The sequence below is a fragment of the Nematolebias whitei genome, chromosome 11 (assembly GCF_014905685.2).
Source record: "Nematolebias whitei isolate Nwh7 chromosome 11, NemWhi1, whole genome shotgun sequence".
Lineage (NCBI taxonomy): Eukaryota > Metazoa > Chordata > Actinopteri > Cyprinodontiformes > Rivulidae > Nematolebias > Nematolebias whitei.
Window position 1 is genome coordinate 19,041,137 of NC_056508.1, and position 13,293 is coordinate 19,054,429.

The 13,293-nt window shown below is 44.0% G+C and overlaps 1 protein-coding gene across 5 annotated transcripts in view; it reads left to right on the forward strand.

Moving 5' to 3' along the window:
- Positions 1–11,518, forward strand: part of LOC119417509 (IQ motif and SEC7 domain-containing protein 1) — a 121,031-nt gene extending 109,513 nt beyond the window's left edge. For 4 of the 5 annotated variants that reach the window (XM_037684721.1, XM_037684722.1, XM_037684723.1 and 1 more), the window contains 9 exons: positions 23–189; positions 1,015–1,154; positions 2,519–2,548; positions 2,643–2,768; positions 2,870–2,969; positions 3,133–3,294; positions 4,305–4,481; positions 7,546–7,595; positions 8,848–11,518. In XM_037684721.1, the coding sequence (XP_037540649.1) occupies positions 23–189; positions 1,015–1,154; positions 2,519–2,548; positions 2,643–2,768; positions 2,870–2,969; positions 3,133–3,294; positions 4,305–4,481; positions 7,546–7,595; positions 8,848–9,366 (1,471 nt within the window). In that variant the 3' untranslated portion in view covers positions 9,367–11,518. The remainder of the gene's footprint in view (positions 1–22; positions 190–1,014; positions 1,155–2,518; positions 2,549–2,642; positions 2,769–2,869; positions 2,970–3,132; positions 3,295–4,304; positions 4,482–7,545; positions 7,596–8,847) is intronic. The other variant, XM_037684724.1, reaches the window with a different exon arrangement.
- Positions 11,519–13,293: the final 1,775 nt, after the last annotated feature.

Consider the following 13,293-nt stretch of genomic DNA (forward strand, 5'->3'; position numbering starts at 1 on the left):
ACATCCCTTGTCAATTCTCCAGCCAGCGTTACTGCATCTGTAACCCCACGGTGGTGCGACAGTTCAGGAACCCTGACACCATCTTCATCCTGGCCTTTGCAATCATCCTCCTCAACACCGATATGTACAGCCCCAACGTCAAGCCCGAGAGGAAAATGAAACTGGAAGACTTCATCAAGAATTTAAGAGGTAAAAAACAGCTAAGATGTAACAATGTTTTAGATGGTTAACACATTTGTTGATACGTGGCAGAACATTTCACTCAACTTGTCCCCTTGCAAGCTACTAAGAAGTTGTGTAAAGTTTGACTTTCCTCATCTCAAATAAAACCTGATATTCTTGCCTAGACGGAGCATTTAAAGCAGACTCGACTTTCTAATTGACCAAAAAAATTGTTGGCGGCTCACAAGCTTGCTGTAATTCATCCAATCGAAGAGGAAGCTAAAATCCTGCCCTTCGTTTGCTTCATAAAACTCAGTGAAAAGGTTAATCAAAGGCTTGTTCAAAGAGAGGATGTTCCAGAAGTTTGATTGGCGAGTGCAGATTGTTTAATGGCATCAAATCATCCAGCATAATTAGTGGTTCTGTCAACGGCTGCCTACACTGCAAAGCAACCAGCAGTAACAAAGAAAAGGGAAGTCAGACCTATTGGAAAGATAAATTAGAGGAGCGTCAGATAAGAAATGCAGTAAAATGTGGTTACAGGTGTTTTCAAAGCTTGATATTTTCTTGCAGCAGAAAGCTGGTTGCATTTCCAAAAATCAGAATCATATTTAGCATTTCTAATGGATTGCTGGTGATGAGTTTCATAGTAAATGTAGGAATACAACCAATACATTTGTAATTCATATATCTTACCATGTCTTGGTAGAGTATCAGACTCATGCATGTGCCTCTGCTCTTGTAGAAAACTCAAAAACGAGAGCCGTATATTCTGATTTTCCCCTACTTTGTAACTGAGTGAACCTCTTGTCTTGTATGTGGTGCGGTAACAATGAGTTTCATGTGTTTCAGGTGTGGACGATGGAGAAGACATACCCCGGGACACTCTGGTTGGCATCTACGAGAGGATCCGTAAGCGAGAGCTCAAGACCAACGAAGACCACGTGTCTCAGGTGCAGAAGGTGGAGAAGCTGATTGTGGGAAAGAAACCAGTGAGTACTGCTGACTGTCTTTTCTGTTCAAATCATAGAGATGTTAGACTTTTTTTGTTGTCATTTCAGACACTCAGTGGTGTATCACTAGCCAGTCTTTTTAATCTAAACGTATTACAAAAAGTAGTTCTACCACTTGATCCATTATTCTGGTCTACAAATACAAAGGTTTGAGGAACAGAGGGAAGTAATCTCCTACATCTCCAAGTTATGTGTGGAACAACTTGCATTGGTTTAGACCTGGTGATACTAGCACACCCAAAGCCACCTTTGGCACTTGACACTGTCTCAACTCTCATTGGTTCCACACCGCACCAGCTAAGGGCCTGCTCACTGCCGGTACCCCATCCCACCGACTCATCCCAGTTTATGGGACCATCTTGTTCGTGGTTCCAAGCGAACTGCTTTGAGGTGCAAAGTTTTATGTAAGCAGACAGCAGCTGTTGATTGGCCAGCGGAGCTATGTCACCGGAAGACACCCCCAGCAAAACTGAAAACTACATCTGAACCTCCACTTCCTCATCGTGTTGACTGACAGCACCACAAGAAATGAGCACATTTGCAGAGAGATATCGGAGGTGATGGAGCAACATTGCTACACCCAGACTTATAAGCAGTGCCGGGATAAGATAAAGAAATTGAAGTCTGATTATAGGACCATTAAGGACAACAATGGGCAGAGTGGCTCAAACACAATGACCAGTTTGCCTTGACGATCCCATCCACAGAGTGGGGAAGCAAGTGATGGTAGCAAATCACCTACACCTGAGGAGAACTGATGATGAGAGCCGAGTGGAGTTGCACCTATCAATAGCAAAGTGGCTCTAGAGGTGCTCCTTAGTGTCTGCCACCACCTTAGCTCATTCTACGTCCAGTTTTAGAGGAAGTGGAAACTGCAGCGCCATTGCACACTAAAAGTTTACTTCCCCTCGCAGCTTCAGGGAGAGGCTTAGCTCACATGGTCAACTTTGTCTGATTCGACTCTCAGATGGAGTTTCCTCTGCTGAGGCGGATTTAATTAAATATGTTGAGAATGAATTCTTCGTTGCCTCTCCGCCGTGTAATTAAAGACTCTTGGTGCGTTACTCTGGCATTAAGACATGTAGGAATTCCTCTTCATAATTATCAAGTCCAAGTGGGTTTTCAAGGGAGGTCCACTGTTTATTTTCTCATATTTATGCATTATTTTTCATTTAACAGAACCAATGGGCTCAGTGCATCTTCCTTGCCATGTTAATAAGAACACAGTCTTCAAGGGCAACTTTGTATACAGAAAGATTAGATTTTTATGTTTGTGAGAAGTAACCATGTAAATAATTGAAACGTAACCTTTGCATAAGGCTGTTTTTGTCCTCTATCCTTAGATCGGATCGCTCCACCATGGCCTGGGATGTGTAAGTGGTCTAATAAATATTCTGCATCTGAATAGCTTCCCAAATCAGTCAAAGATTGATGCTAGGATAACCTCTGGGTATTTTATTTTTTTAGGTGTTGTCATTGCCTCATCGTCGCCTGGTGTGTTACTGTCGCCTATTTGAAGTGCCAGATCCCAGCAAGCCCCAGAAGCTGGGCCTGCATCAGCGGGAGATCTTCCTGTTCAATGACCTCCTTGTGGTAAATGCCCTCATCGTATATTTTAGTTTTCCTCCCCTCTTCTTTGTCTCCTTTTCTTCTCCAGAGCAACTCTTTAATACATTTCTTTTTTATGATTTCAGATTACCAAGATTTTCCAGAAGAAGAAGAATTCAGTCACGTATAGCTTCCGACAGTCCTTCTCTCTGTACGGGATGCAAGTGATGCTGTTTGAAAACCAGTGTGAGTAACTGATTCCTTTATTTTCCAGCCTGCAGCCGAGGTTTGATGAAGCGCAGCATGTTGTTTGTGCTCTCCAAACTTCAGACAGAGTCGCACGATGTGTTTTTGCTTGGGTTTTGATTTGTGACCCTTCTTAGTAAACGTCTGTTTGTCTTCGCCTTAGATTACCCAAATGGAATCAGACTCACGTCGGCAATCCCAGGTGCGGACATCAAAGTGCTCATCAACTTCAACGCGCCCAACCCCCAGGACCGCAAGAAGTTCACAGATGACCTGCGGGAGTCGATCGCCGAGGTTCAGGAAATGGAGAAATACAGAATAGAGTGTAAGACCTTCCCCCATTCCTGCCTTTTCCTCCTCCTGGATAAATGAAACAGAAATGGCACGGTCCTCATTCTTCATCCGGGGTTCACCATCAAGCTGTCTGAGGGGACGCCATTTTGTTCTGAACATTGAAAAGTGCTGTTGCACTTAGGAGCAGGACGATAAATGCTATTTTCACCTGCGGCCGAAAGGGCAAAAGTGGTTTTTGCTCGTGTTTGTGCCGTTTGTGTTACCAAAATATTTCTTAAACCACTGGATGACATTTTAATGAGATTCTCAGACAGTAATTACTGGATGCACAGTTTTTTTTAACCCGTCCAGAGGACCAGACTTAACTTTTTTTAGATTTTTCTACCTGGATGCATCAGGATACTGGATGTACAGCTACAACAGATTGACTTTCAGTTCAAGATGGCTGCCACAGCCAACTTACCATAAACAAAATGCAACAGGCTCTAACTCAGAGTCCATTTCACAGATATCAACCTATAATTTGATGTGGTAGTAGCTGAGACTGATCCCCCTAACACATTTTAAGCACAAAGAGCTTTGTTTGAAACTTTGCCATTAACTTTGTGAAGTCCGCTTCATCTGTTTGTTAGCAAAATATCTCGCAAATCACTGAAAACATTTTATTTAAATGTTCATGAAATGATCATTGGATGTTCAACTCATTTACTTTTGGAGTCAATGTCAATTTAAGATGGCCATTGGATCAGCCAACACAAAAACGGCTGTGCCTCGGTCACTTTTACCGATCATAAGCTAAAACGTTGATGTGGTAGTAGCCGAGATTCATTAACAACACATACTATGAGCTCGACATCTTGTGATTGTGCATAACTTTAGTTTTAATGTCTGACCTAATCCTTCAAGAAGCACCAGGCCTTTAACTTATATCTGTATGGCTTTTTAAACTCGTGACAGAAAAGTTTACGATCATTGCACGGTCGGCGGGAGATGCAAAGTCGCTGCCACTCACCTGACTGTTTTCATGACTGGTTTCCACAGCCGAGCTGGAGAAGCAGAAGGGGGTGGTGAGGCCCAGCATGTCGCAGAGCTCTGGCCTGAAGAAGGAAACTGGAAACGGGAGCATGAACCGTGCCAGTCTGGACGACAGCTATGCCATGGGCGAGGGCCTGAAGAGGAGCGCCCTCAGCAGCTCTCTGAGGGACCTGTCTGAAGCAGGTATAGCCTGAACCTCCTCTTTTTGTAGCAGCTGGTTTATATAGAAAGGGTCCTCCTTTTATCATCCTTCTCTCTGTGAGGAGTTTAGGGGATAAAAATAGCAAAATGTTGATCCACTGCACCATACATTAATTTGAAAGCTCTCTTCGTTAACTCCATTAACTCCCTCGTGATTGGATGGTTTGGTCTGGAAGGGGTTCCTTTAACTTTTGATTTTTGGCAGCTTCTCTAAGAAACAACATCAATGGAAACTACTCGCTTATGTTCATTTGAATGCATTTTTCCCCAAAATGTTTTCATCAACGTTTTGATCTTATTTTGTTTAAATTATGAAGCCTTTTTTGCATTCCTGAGTTTGTTATATTCAATGACATTTCATAAAAACTTAAGTTTTAGCCAGAAATCATCTGTCTCCTGTCAACTATAGAGGCTGTACGCTTTGCTTAATAACATTACGTGGTCTGTGTTTACTTGTGTCGTTGGACGGCAAAAACTTCTTGTTGTTAGTTCATCACCTGGTGGAATTCCTGTTAAAAGTACTAGGTTTTCCACTACAATCAGCTAAATGATTATCCCATGCTTGGTACAAAGCTGTACGAAACAAAACACCAACCTTTCCATCGTTCAAAGAACAACCCCTATCTGAGGTTAGACAGATCCAGTGAGCTCAGTCCTGCTTGGACTAAACTGGGCTTAGTATGACTCCACTTGCACTTGATTCAGCAAAAACACTCTTGTTTGGTACCTTATACACATCTATGTATGTTAGCTATCCATTTATTAGCCGGTTGTATTTGTCACAGGCCTGGTAACCCTTGACGTCCTCCTTTGTTTAATACGATGGTCAGTTGATGACGTAGTTGCGGTGGTCTGGATAGACAAAGTTTGGTGAATCCTTTGTGACTTTAGTTGAATCTCTCTGAACGTCTTGGATGGCCCTTTGTGGGCGGCTGTGGCTGAGTGGTTAGAGCAGTCGTCCTCCAATGCAAGAGTTGGGGGTTCAAATCCACCAGCAGTCACATGCCCAAGTGTCCCTGGGCAAGACACTGAACCCCTCATTGCCTCTGATGTGTGTCCCATTGGTGTAAGAATGTGATAAAGCTCTGATTAGTCTATTTAGAATGATTTGTTCAATTGGCTTTGTAGAGATCTAGTAGAGTGCTGTATGAATGTGTAAATGAGGACACAGATTGCGTTGTAAAGCGCTTTGAGTGTCTGGATAAGATAGAAAGGTGCTATATAAGTACAGTCCATTTACCTTTTACCATTTAACGTACAGGACATTCCCCATGAAGAAAGGAGTGACGTGTCAGTGCCTTATGTTTCTTTGTAAGGAGGAAGTGTCTCACTGGGCTGCGATTGTCGGAGACTTAAATTTGCAAGAAAATAGGCAATGTTGCCATCGCAGTCCCTTGAGTGGCCAGTTCTTATAAACACGTGCTCTATTTTTGAGCACAGTTTGCAAAGCTGTATTCTAGACCAGTGGTGCTCAATGCTGGCCTTGAGGGTCACTCCTCTGCATGTTTTAGTTGTTTCCCTGCTCCTCAGCAGGTCTTCAAATTCTGCAGAAGCCTGTTAATCACTCATTGATTCAACTCAGGTGTGTTGAAGCAGAGAGAGAGATGTAAAATATGCAGGTTCGTGGCCCACAAGGGCCAGGACTGGGGAACGCTGTTCTCAGACGTGCAAATTGTTTTGATGCCCACCTTCACCCACATGATACCTGCCTCGGCAGGCCCCCCTTATGTTTCAGATTGGAGTCAACTTTTGAAATAAAGGTAGACTCATTTGGACAAGTTTTTTGCTAATGGTTTATCAGCTTTGAGAACACTGTTCACCAACTAGTCACAAATAGTTGTGTTTAGAGAGTTCTCCCGAAGCTTCTGTTAGCGCCACATTGCAGTACTTTTAGACCGTCGTCTTGGGTTAATCTTCGGGAAACGATGGAAAGGCCAGTTCGGGTCATCACCTGGATGATTTGTGCAGCCCTGCACTGAGCGTAATCTAAACATTTAGCTGATTTTAGTGGAAAAATTCACAGAAATCGCACAAGGTGATGACGTAAAGAAAGTTTTGCCGTCCAACGTGGCAAGCGATCATCAACTCTGATCCGAGCTGGACAGCCTCTGTAAGCAAATGTGAATGTTCAACATTCTCGAGCAGCAACAAGATTTTAGTCTCTTGTCCGTTCCATATCCATGTATATCAGTGTGATGCTGTCTCTGTCCCTCGGAAGCAGGAATACATTTCATCCATCCCAGACAGCAGCTGTGTGACGTTATCAGATGATTGACTTGATAACACAGTGAAACCCAGTCTGTCTCTCAGCTCGGAACATGATTTTTCTTTTGTCACCGCTTCAGTGGGAAACGAGTCAAAACATGAGGAAGTTTGTAGACATCTATCTGCCCTCCTGTCTCCTGTGTTTTTCAGTGCAGGATGTGGCATGTTAGTGAAATCATTTTTTTGTTTTCTTTCCTGCCATACTCCATTCCATGTGCATTTTAATGTCCATACACATCAGGTATTTTCCTGTCTATGTGTAATTATTGGTCATATATCACTGACTGAGTGAGCCTCAGAACAACTGCCCTCCCTCAGACCCAGATCTGCCCACACGCCCCGCGCGCAGCAGCCACTGTATTGCTTTTGATACTCGGACTGAGCCAACACTTGACCTCGCTGACATCCTGTCGACATGCTTCCTGTGCACCAACCTTGTGGCAGGACTGTAGATGCAGGCAGCAGCCTTGGGGTGACGCTTCAGAGAACGTGAGATTTATCTGAATCCTTTCTCAATTTGATCAGACCCAACACTCAAAGTGTGCGTTAAATTCAAAATAGCTGAAATTGGAGTTTCCTCTTGAGTGAAGCTTTAGCTTCACCGGAAAAGCCCCACCTGCCCACCACCACCTTCTCAGACCTGATGCCCTCCCCCGCCCGTCATATTTCCACTGCACCGCCCCCCCTCTTACGGGACTGGTGGGAGGCCTAAAAGAAATGTCTGTAGTCGATCCAGAAGTGCTGTCGATCTCTAATATTTGGTATTGCATGTCTCGGGCAGGCAAGCGGGGGCGTCGCAGCAGTGCAGGATCACTAGACAGCAATATGGAAGTAAGTTGGAAGCAGCTGGTATCCGAGCTACTCTCTATGTGATGATGTGCACTGTGAAACACTCCATTTATTTTTGGTCTTACACCTTTTTTGCTCCATAGACTCAGTCCATTTGTTTGGATCATTTTTATTTATTTTCTTGATGGGATGCCTTATAACCTGCTTGCCTCAGTTAGTGTGCATGCATGGGTTGCCTGCCTCTGATCCTGCCCCTACTTTTTTATTTATTTTTATTCAGAGATCTCCTGTTTTGGTCATGTTATATGACCAATATACACTTTACCCTCATACAAGCATGACTCCCACTAATGCCTCCTCTGATCTCTCCCCCCACTCTCCTTGTCGCCTGTCTCCGTCTCTCATTCGATCACATCCAAGCAGTTTTCATTTGGTTCTTCTCTTTGGCAGGGTGGTAGCTCTGAAAGACAGTAGGAAACTCTTCATTTCCTGCAGCCCCTCTCCCTGTCTGGGTCTGTCTTTTTTCTCTCTCTCTCTCTCTCTCCCTTATCCACAACTTTTCTTGGATGCTGTGAGGTTCAGGGAGGAATGTAGCCCTCATAATAAGAGATGGGCTTCACATGGGCTTAGAAAGAAGTGAATTTCATTCATTCATTTTGCACTCATTTCACACGATCATGAGTTCAAGCGGTATAAAGTCTGGGACCTTGGAAATTTTACTCTGCTTTCAGAGACTTTAGTTTACAGTGTTAAAAAAATAATTAGGTAACAGTGTTGGACCTCAAACAGGAGGCAGAGTGCCCTGCGTTGTTGTGAAGTCTGCACACGAGTGCTCAGTTCCTCCTGCCCTCTGACTTGTAGTTGACTGTGTGGATAATGAGTTGCCTGCCACACCCTCTGCATGTGGAAACCATGCCTTCATTAATAAAGCACCAGTTTGCATGTGTTAGGGTTCGGCACGTTGAAGCTGAAACGTGCCGTTTTTGGAGCCGTTAGTGCCATTAATGATGCTCATGAACGTACTTGTGTTGCAGAGTTTCCTGTTTTGAGACCTAACAGCAGTTTCTTTGAATGTGGCCTCCCTCTTGTTTTTAAGGTTTTCCACAGCTGAAATCCTCATGCTGCTGCCTTTCATAAAAACATTTTATTTTCTTTTAGTTTGTCATTTGCATGCCGTGTAACATTTTGCTACTTCTTTATCTGAATTAAGAGAACGGGGTTTGTCTGGGCTGTAGCTCATTAGGCGTAGCGGAGAAGCTGACGGATGTTTTGTCGCCTCGTTTCTCTCCTGCAGGGGTCCATCATTAGCAGTCCACACACCCGGCGGAGAGCGACCACGCCACGAGAGGGCTCCTCCCGTGCCCATCCCCCCATCCCTAACTCGGCGTCGACGTCCATCCTCGGGTCGCTCTTTGGCAGCAAGCGAGGGAAGCCGTCGTCTCAGAGCCAGCCACCTTTAGCGCCAGGCGGCCACCCCACCCTCATATCGCACAAGCCCCACCCGACCAACCTGCACCACACCGCACAGGCAGCACACGTGGTGCAGTCCCAACACCACGGCCACCACTCCCAGTACTGTCCGGCCCCGCAGAACCCCCCGCCTTACCACCACCACCACCACTACCACCCGCCGCCGCACACACAGTACCACCTGCACCCGGCCTACTCCTCGCACGCGCCCCCGCATTCGCAGCACAGCCACTACGGCCAGCACCCGCACCACCCGTCCCACTCCCACCACCACAGTCAGCAGGCGGGTCCGGCGCACGGCGGACCCAAACACAAACACAGTGGCATCAGCACCGTGGTGTGATGCTGCGGACGAACGCAGAGAGGAGGACTGTACCGAGGAAGGACAATTGCTCACACCAAAGGGACTGACAGCATGACTCTATGGCCTGTCCACTGTGTTTCAGCTGCTGTGATGGGAACCAGTCACACGCAGTCACCATCCTCACTTCCAGCTCCAACCAATATGCAGAATAGGAATCGGACTCAAATCTTCCAATAGGGGCCTTTTTCAGTTTGCCTGATTTGGGGACCTTCACAGCTCCCGTCAGGGCTTTATTTTTTATTTGTGCGTGTTGGTAGGGGTTGGGTCTGCACACACACATGCACACACAAACACCGCCCCTCTGGACCGCTAAAGAGGAAATGTGTCGTCTCTGCTCCCCGCTGCCTCGACCTCCGACAACCCGTTTTACCTTCACATAATCAGGAGGAGCGACGGGCTCAGACGAGAACACGACTGACTGTTTTCTTGTGCACAGCTCTTCGGTTTGCAGATTTTTACCGTCAGGAGAACGCTACGAGTCGTCGCCTCCCGTAGAGCTCTTATATAGCGGAAAAACCTCGATATAATCATTTCACACTAACTGCAATCGAAGGACAGGTAAACAAGTCATAGTAGTTCTAGTTGCTGTATTTACTGTAGATGACTGCTATATGTCCTGTGTCCTAGCTCCCATAAATAACTGTGCCAATATTAATGCATAATCTATTTAGTCAAGACTTTATGTACAGTGTATTGTGTGTAAAGTAATTTGTAAGATTATACTTACAATTATTATTGGCAAACGAGACTTTTATCAGTATTATACTGACTCTGTGGTGACAGGATGGAGATCTGGAAGGAGGGAGCTCCCATTCAGTCCAGCCTAGAATCGGTTTTGGAGCCTTTGTTTTCCCCTTTGGCGGGAAAAAGAGCCTTTGGGTTGTAGCTGTCGCATATTGGCCTGAAGCCTCAAAGCAGACATTTCTTGTAAACGAAACCTCGCGCACTGACGCTGCTCGAAAGAAGTGGCCGACGGCAGCGTTAAGAGCTTCTCAACTTGTTACATTTGGCCTCAAAGGAAAATTGTCATTGTTGCCTTTGAAATATGCAACGTCTGCATTCATGGCTCTTGAAATCCAAAATTTATTATTATTTGGGTTTTGGTTTTTTTTGCCTTGTATGAATTAGTTTTTTTCATCCACCAATGGGATCTGGTGGGTGATGAGTTTGTTTCGTCCCTTATTATATGTGCAATATCTTCGTACTGATTTTGTACATCAAGAGCTAACGAGGTCTCCCTCCTGTTTGTGCGTGTTTTCATGTCACTAGATATATTTATTTATTTTTCGACCCCCCGTCCAAGTCTCTCTGTAAATTAACGTCCGTCTGTCCTCCCTTTGTCCTGCGAGGGTCGCAGGCCTGGAGTTCTTGAGTTCATGTTGCATGTGATGTTCTTGATGTGAGGCTCTCCTCTGCACATTGTTTAAACGAACCAGTGTTACCATAGAAAGTTCAAGTGCAATCATGTTTTGAAGCAAACAAACAAAAAAAACACAGACTTGTGCTTAAGAGTGGAGGTCTGTATACCAGGATGAGATTCAGGTGAGGAAAAAGTAGTTTTTGTTTGTTTAGAGCTCTATAAATACTTAGTTGAGAGTGGAAAGAAGAATGTGTGTATATATTTTAATAAAACGGAACATACTGTATGCCTGTTTGGGCTGAACAGAAATATTTTGCAGGACAAGCACATACAGAAGAACTTTTTTTTTTTCCAGGAAATGCAGTTATAACGTACAAAATGCAAGCTGAGCAAAAGAACTAGGCAGATGTAAAAAAAATAAACTATCTTTCTATATTCTACAGATAAGAGTCTATTCTAGTGTGTAAATTAGTGACGGTAAACTGTTCGTCCCAATATTCAGGTTGTAAATGTATTTTAATATTCATGACGTAAAAATCCACGCTCGTGACTCGAGCTTATACACCTTTATTTTTTTGTTCCCGACCAGAACCAACCAGAACCCGCTTAGATGAGCAGACATATCTCTACAGGGACATTAATGATCAGCTGAATGTGTCTTTAAGGCTTTCATTTTGTTGCTTTATTTCTAAAAACCTCGGAACGAACGGAAACCGGTGCATCTGTTTTTCTTTTCTTGTTTTGGTGTGTGTTGTAGTGCTTCGAACGTCTACGGTCATTCTTGGTAAGAGCGTCCCCCCCCCCCCCCCCCGCTCCCACAATGCACTGCATGGATCTGATGCGTCCTGTTCACTGTGAGCTGATGGGGAAGAAATCAGCCTATAAATTTGAACTGTTTTGTGGGGGTGGTTGGCTGGGTTCTGATTTATTTGGAACTGTTGATGTGTTTTTGTTGTTCCATGTTTGCCTGGTAGTTATTGAAGCTCAGCATGCATTTCATCCACAAAGCCATCGTGTAAATGACAAAAACGCGACGAGCGCTGCGCTTCGTCGCCGACGGCTTTCGTTGTGTAAATAAGAGATTTTGACGTGCGAGCCGATGAACTGCTTGGCAAGAGAGTTTAACTTTACGAAGACTGTAAAGGGACCAAAATGGGGCTGAAGGAGTTGTACATAATGTCTATAGGATCCATTCTGATACCTGCAGCTCAGACGGAGATGTAAATACATGGCCTCATGGGCGGATGAAGTGCTGATTGAACATATCGATTGTCTTTGCCTCCAGCTCTTGTACACCGACATTTGCTGTGGAAATCAAAAACAGACTGTTAGAAAGTGTGCTACCATTCACGTCCAGCTCTACACACACACACACACACACACGGTACACACACGGAGAAATGTGCACGCATTCGGCTGCGAGCTGTTCAGTCTGCAGTGAGACGTGTTCTGAAGAATGGCAATGACAGGAAGGCCTCATTTAAATGTGCATTCTGTTTGTACAGTGAATAGTGAGTCAGTAAGACCCCAGTTATTGTAAAACTTCAACTGTGACAATGTTGAGAACGCAAAATAAACGAATATATGACTTATGGTACCCTGGCTGGTGTTGTCTTTGTGTTGGACTTCATGATCTGTCATAAAACTGAGCACAAGACGGTTTGTCTGTTTCTTCTATAACACATTAATTTCATCTGTATCTTAAGAGTGAAGCAGTAATTTAATATTTTTTTGTAACAAAGGGATTTTCTAATTCACTGGTTACTCCTGAGCCTCAGTTGACACAAGCTCTACTCCACGTGCAACATGTTGCAGAGGAAATGCAGTTTCTGCTCAATGCAGCGTGAATGCTGAGAGCTGAAACGTCCCGAGAAAGATGAATCTGAGTTACAAAAGCTAAAAGAATCAGAACTCTAGCTGTGCTACACTAGCAATGGAAAAACAATAGCTAAAATTATCAAAACTAGCAACAAAAAAAATGCTTGCTAAAATCTAATTGTAGCAAAATGGTAGTTAAAATTAGAGAAACACCACAAGCATGTCAGGATGCTAGAAGTAAAAAGTAAAAGTAGCAAAACTGGTTTAAAACATGCAAAGGCTATCTAAAATCTAAAAAAGTGCTAAACTTTAGCTAAAAGTAGTAAATTGTGAAAAGTACAGACCCTTTCCAAAAAATTAGAATATCATGGAAAAGTTGCTTAAGTTCCATAATTCCATTCAAAAAGGTAATCTTTAATAGATGATAGATTCAGGGCCCACAATTTAAACAATTTCAGGTATTTGTTTATTTTTACATAATTTGGACTTCCAGCTCATGAAACACACGAAAACAGGATTTCAAAAAATTAGAATAGTGTGAAGAAATCAGCCCAAATTATGCAGGGCATGAATCTTTTACTAAACTCAAAGCACCTGCAGGGGGTTCCCCAGGTGTCATTAAATTGATTCAATTTGGTTCAATTGTCTCAGTTCAGTTCAATATGGGGAAGACTGCAGACATAACTGGCCAGAAGACCATCATTGACACCCTCCATAGGATGGGTAAG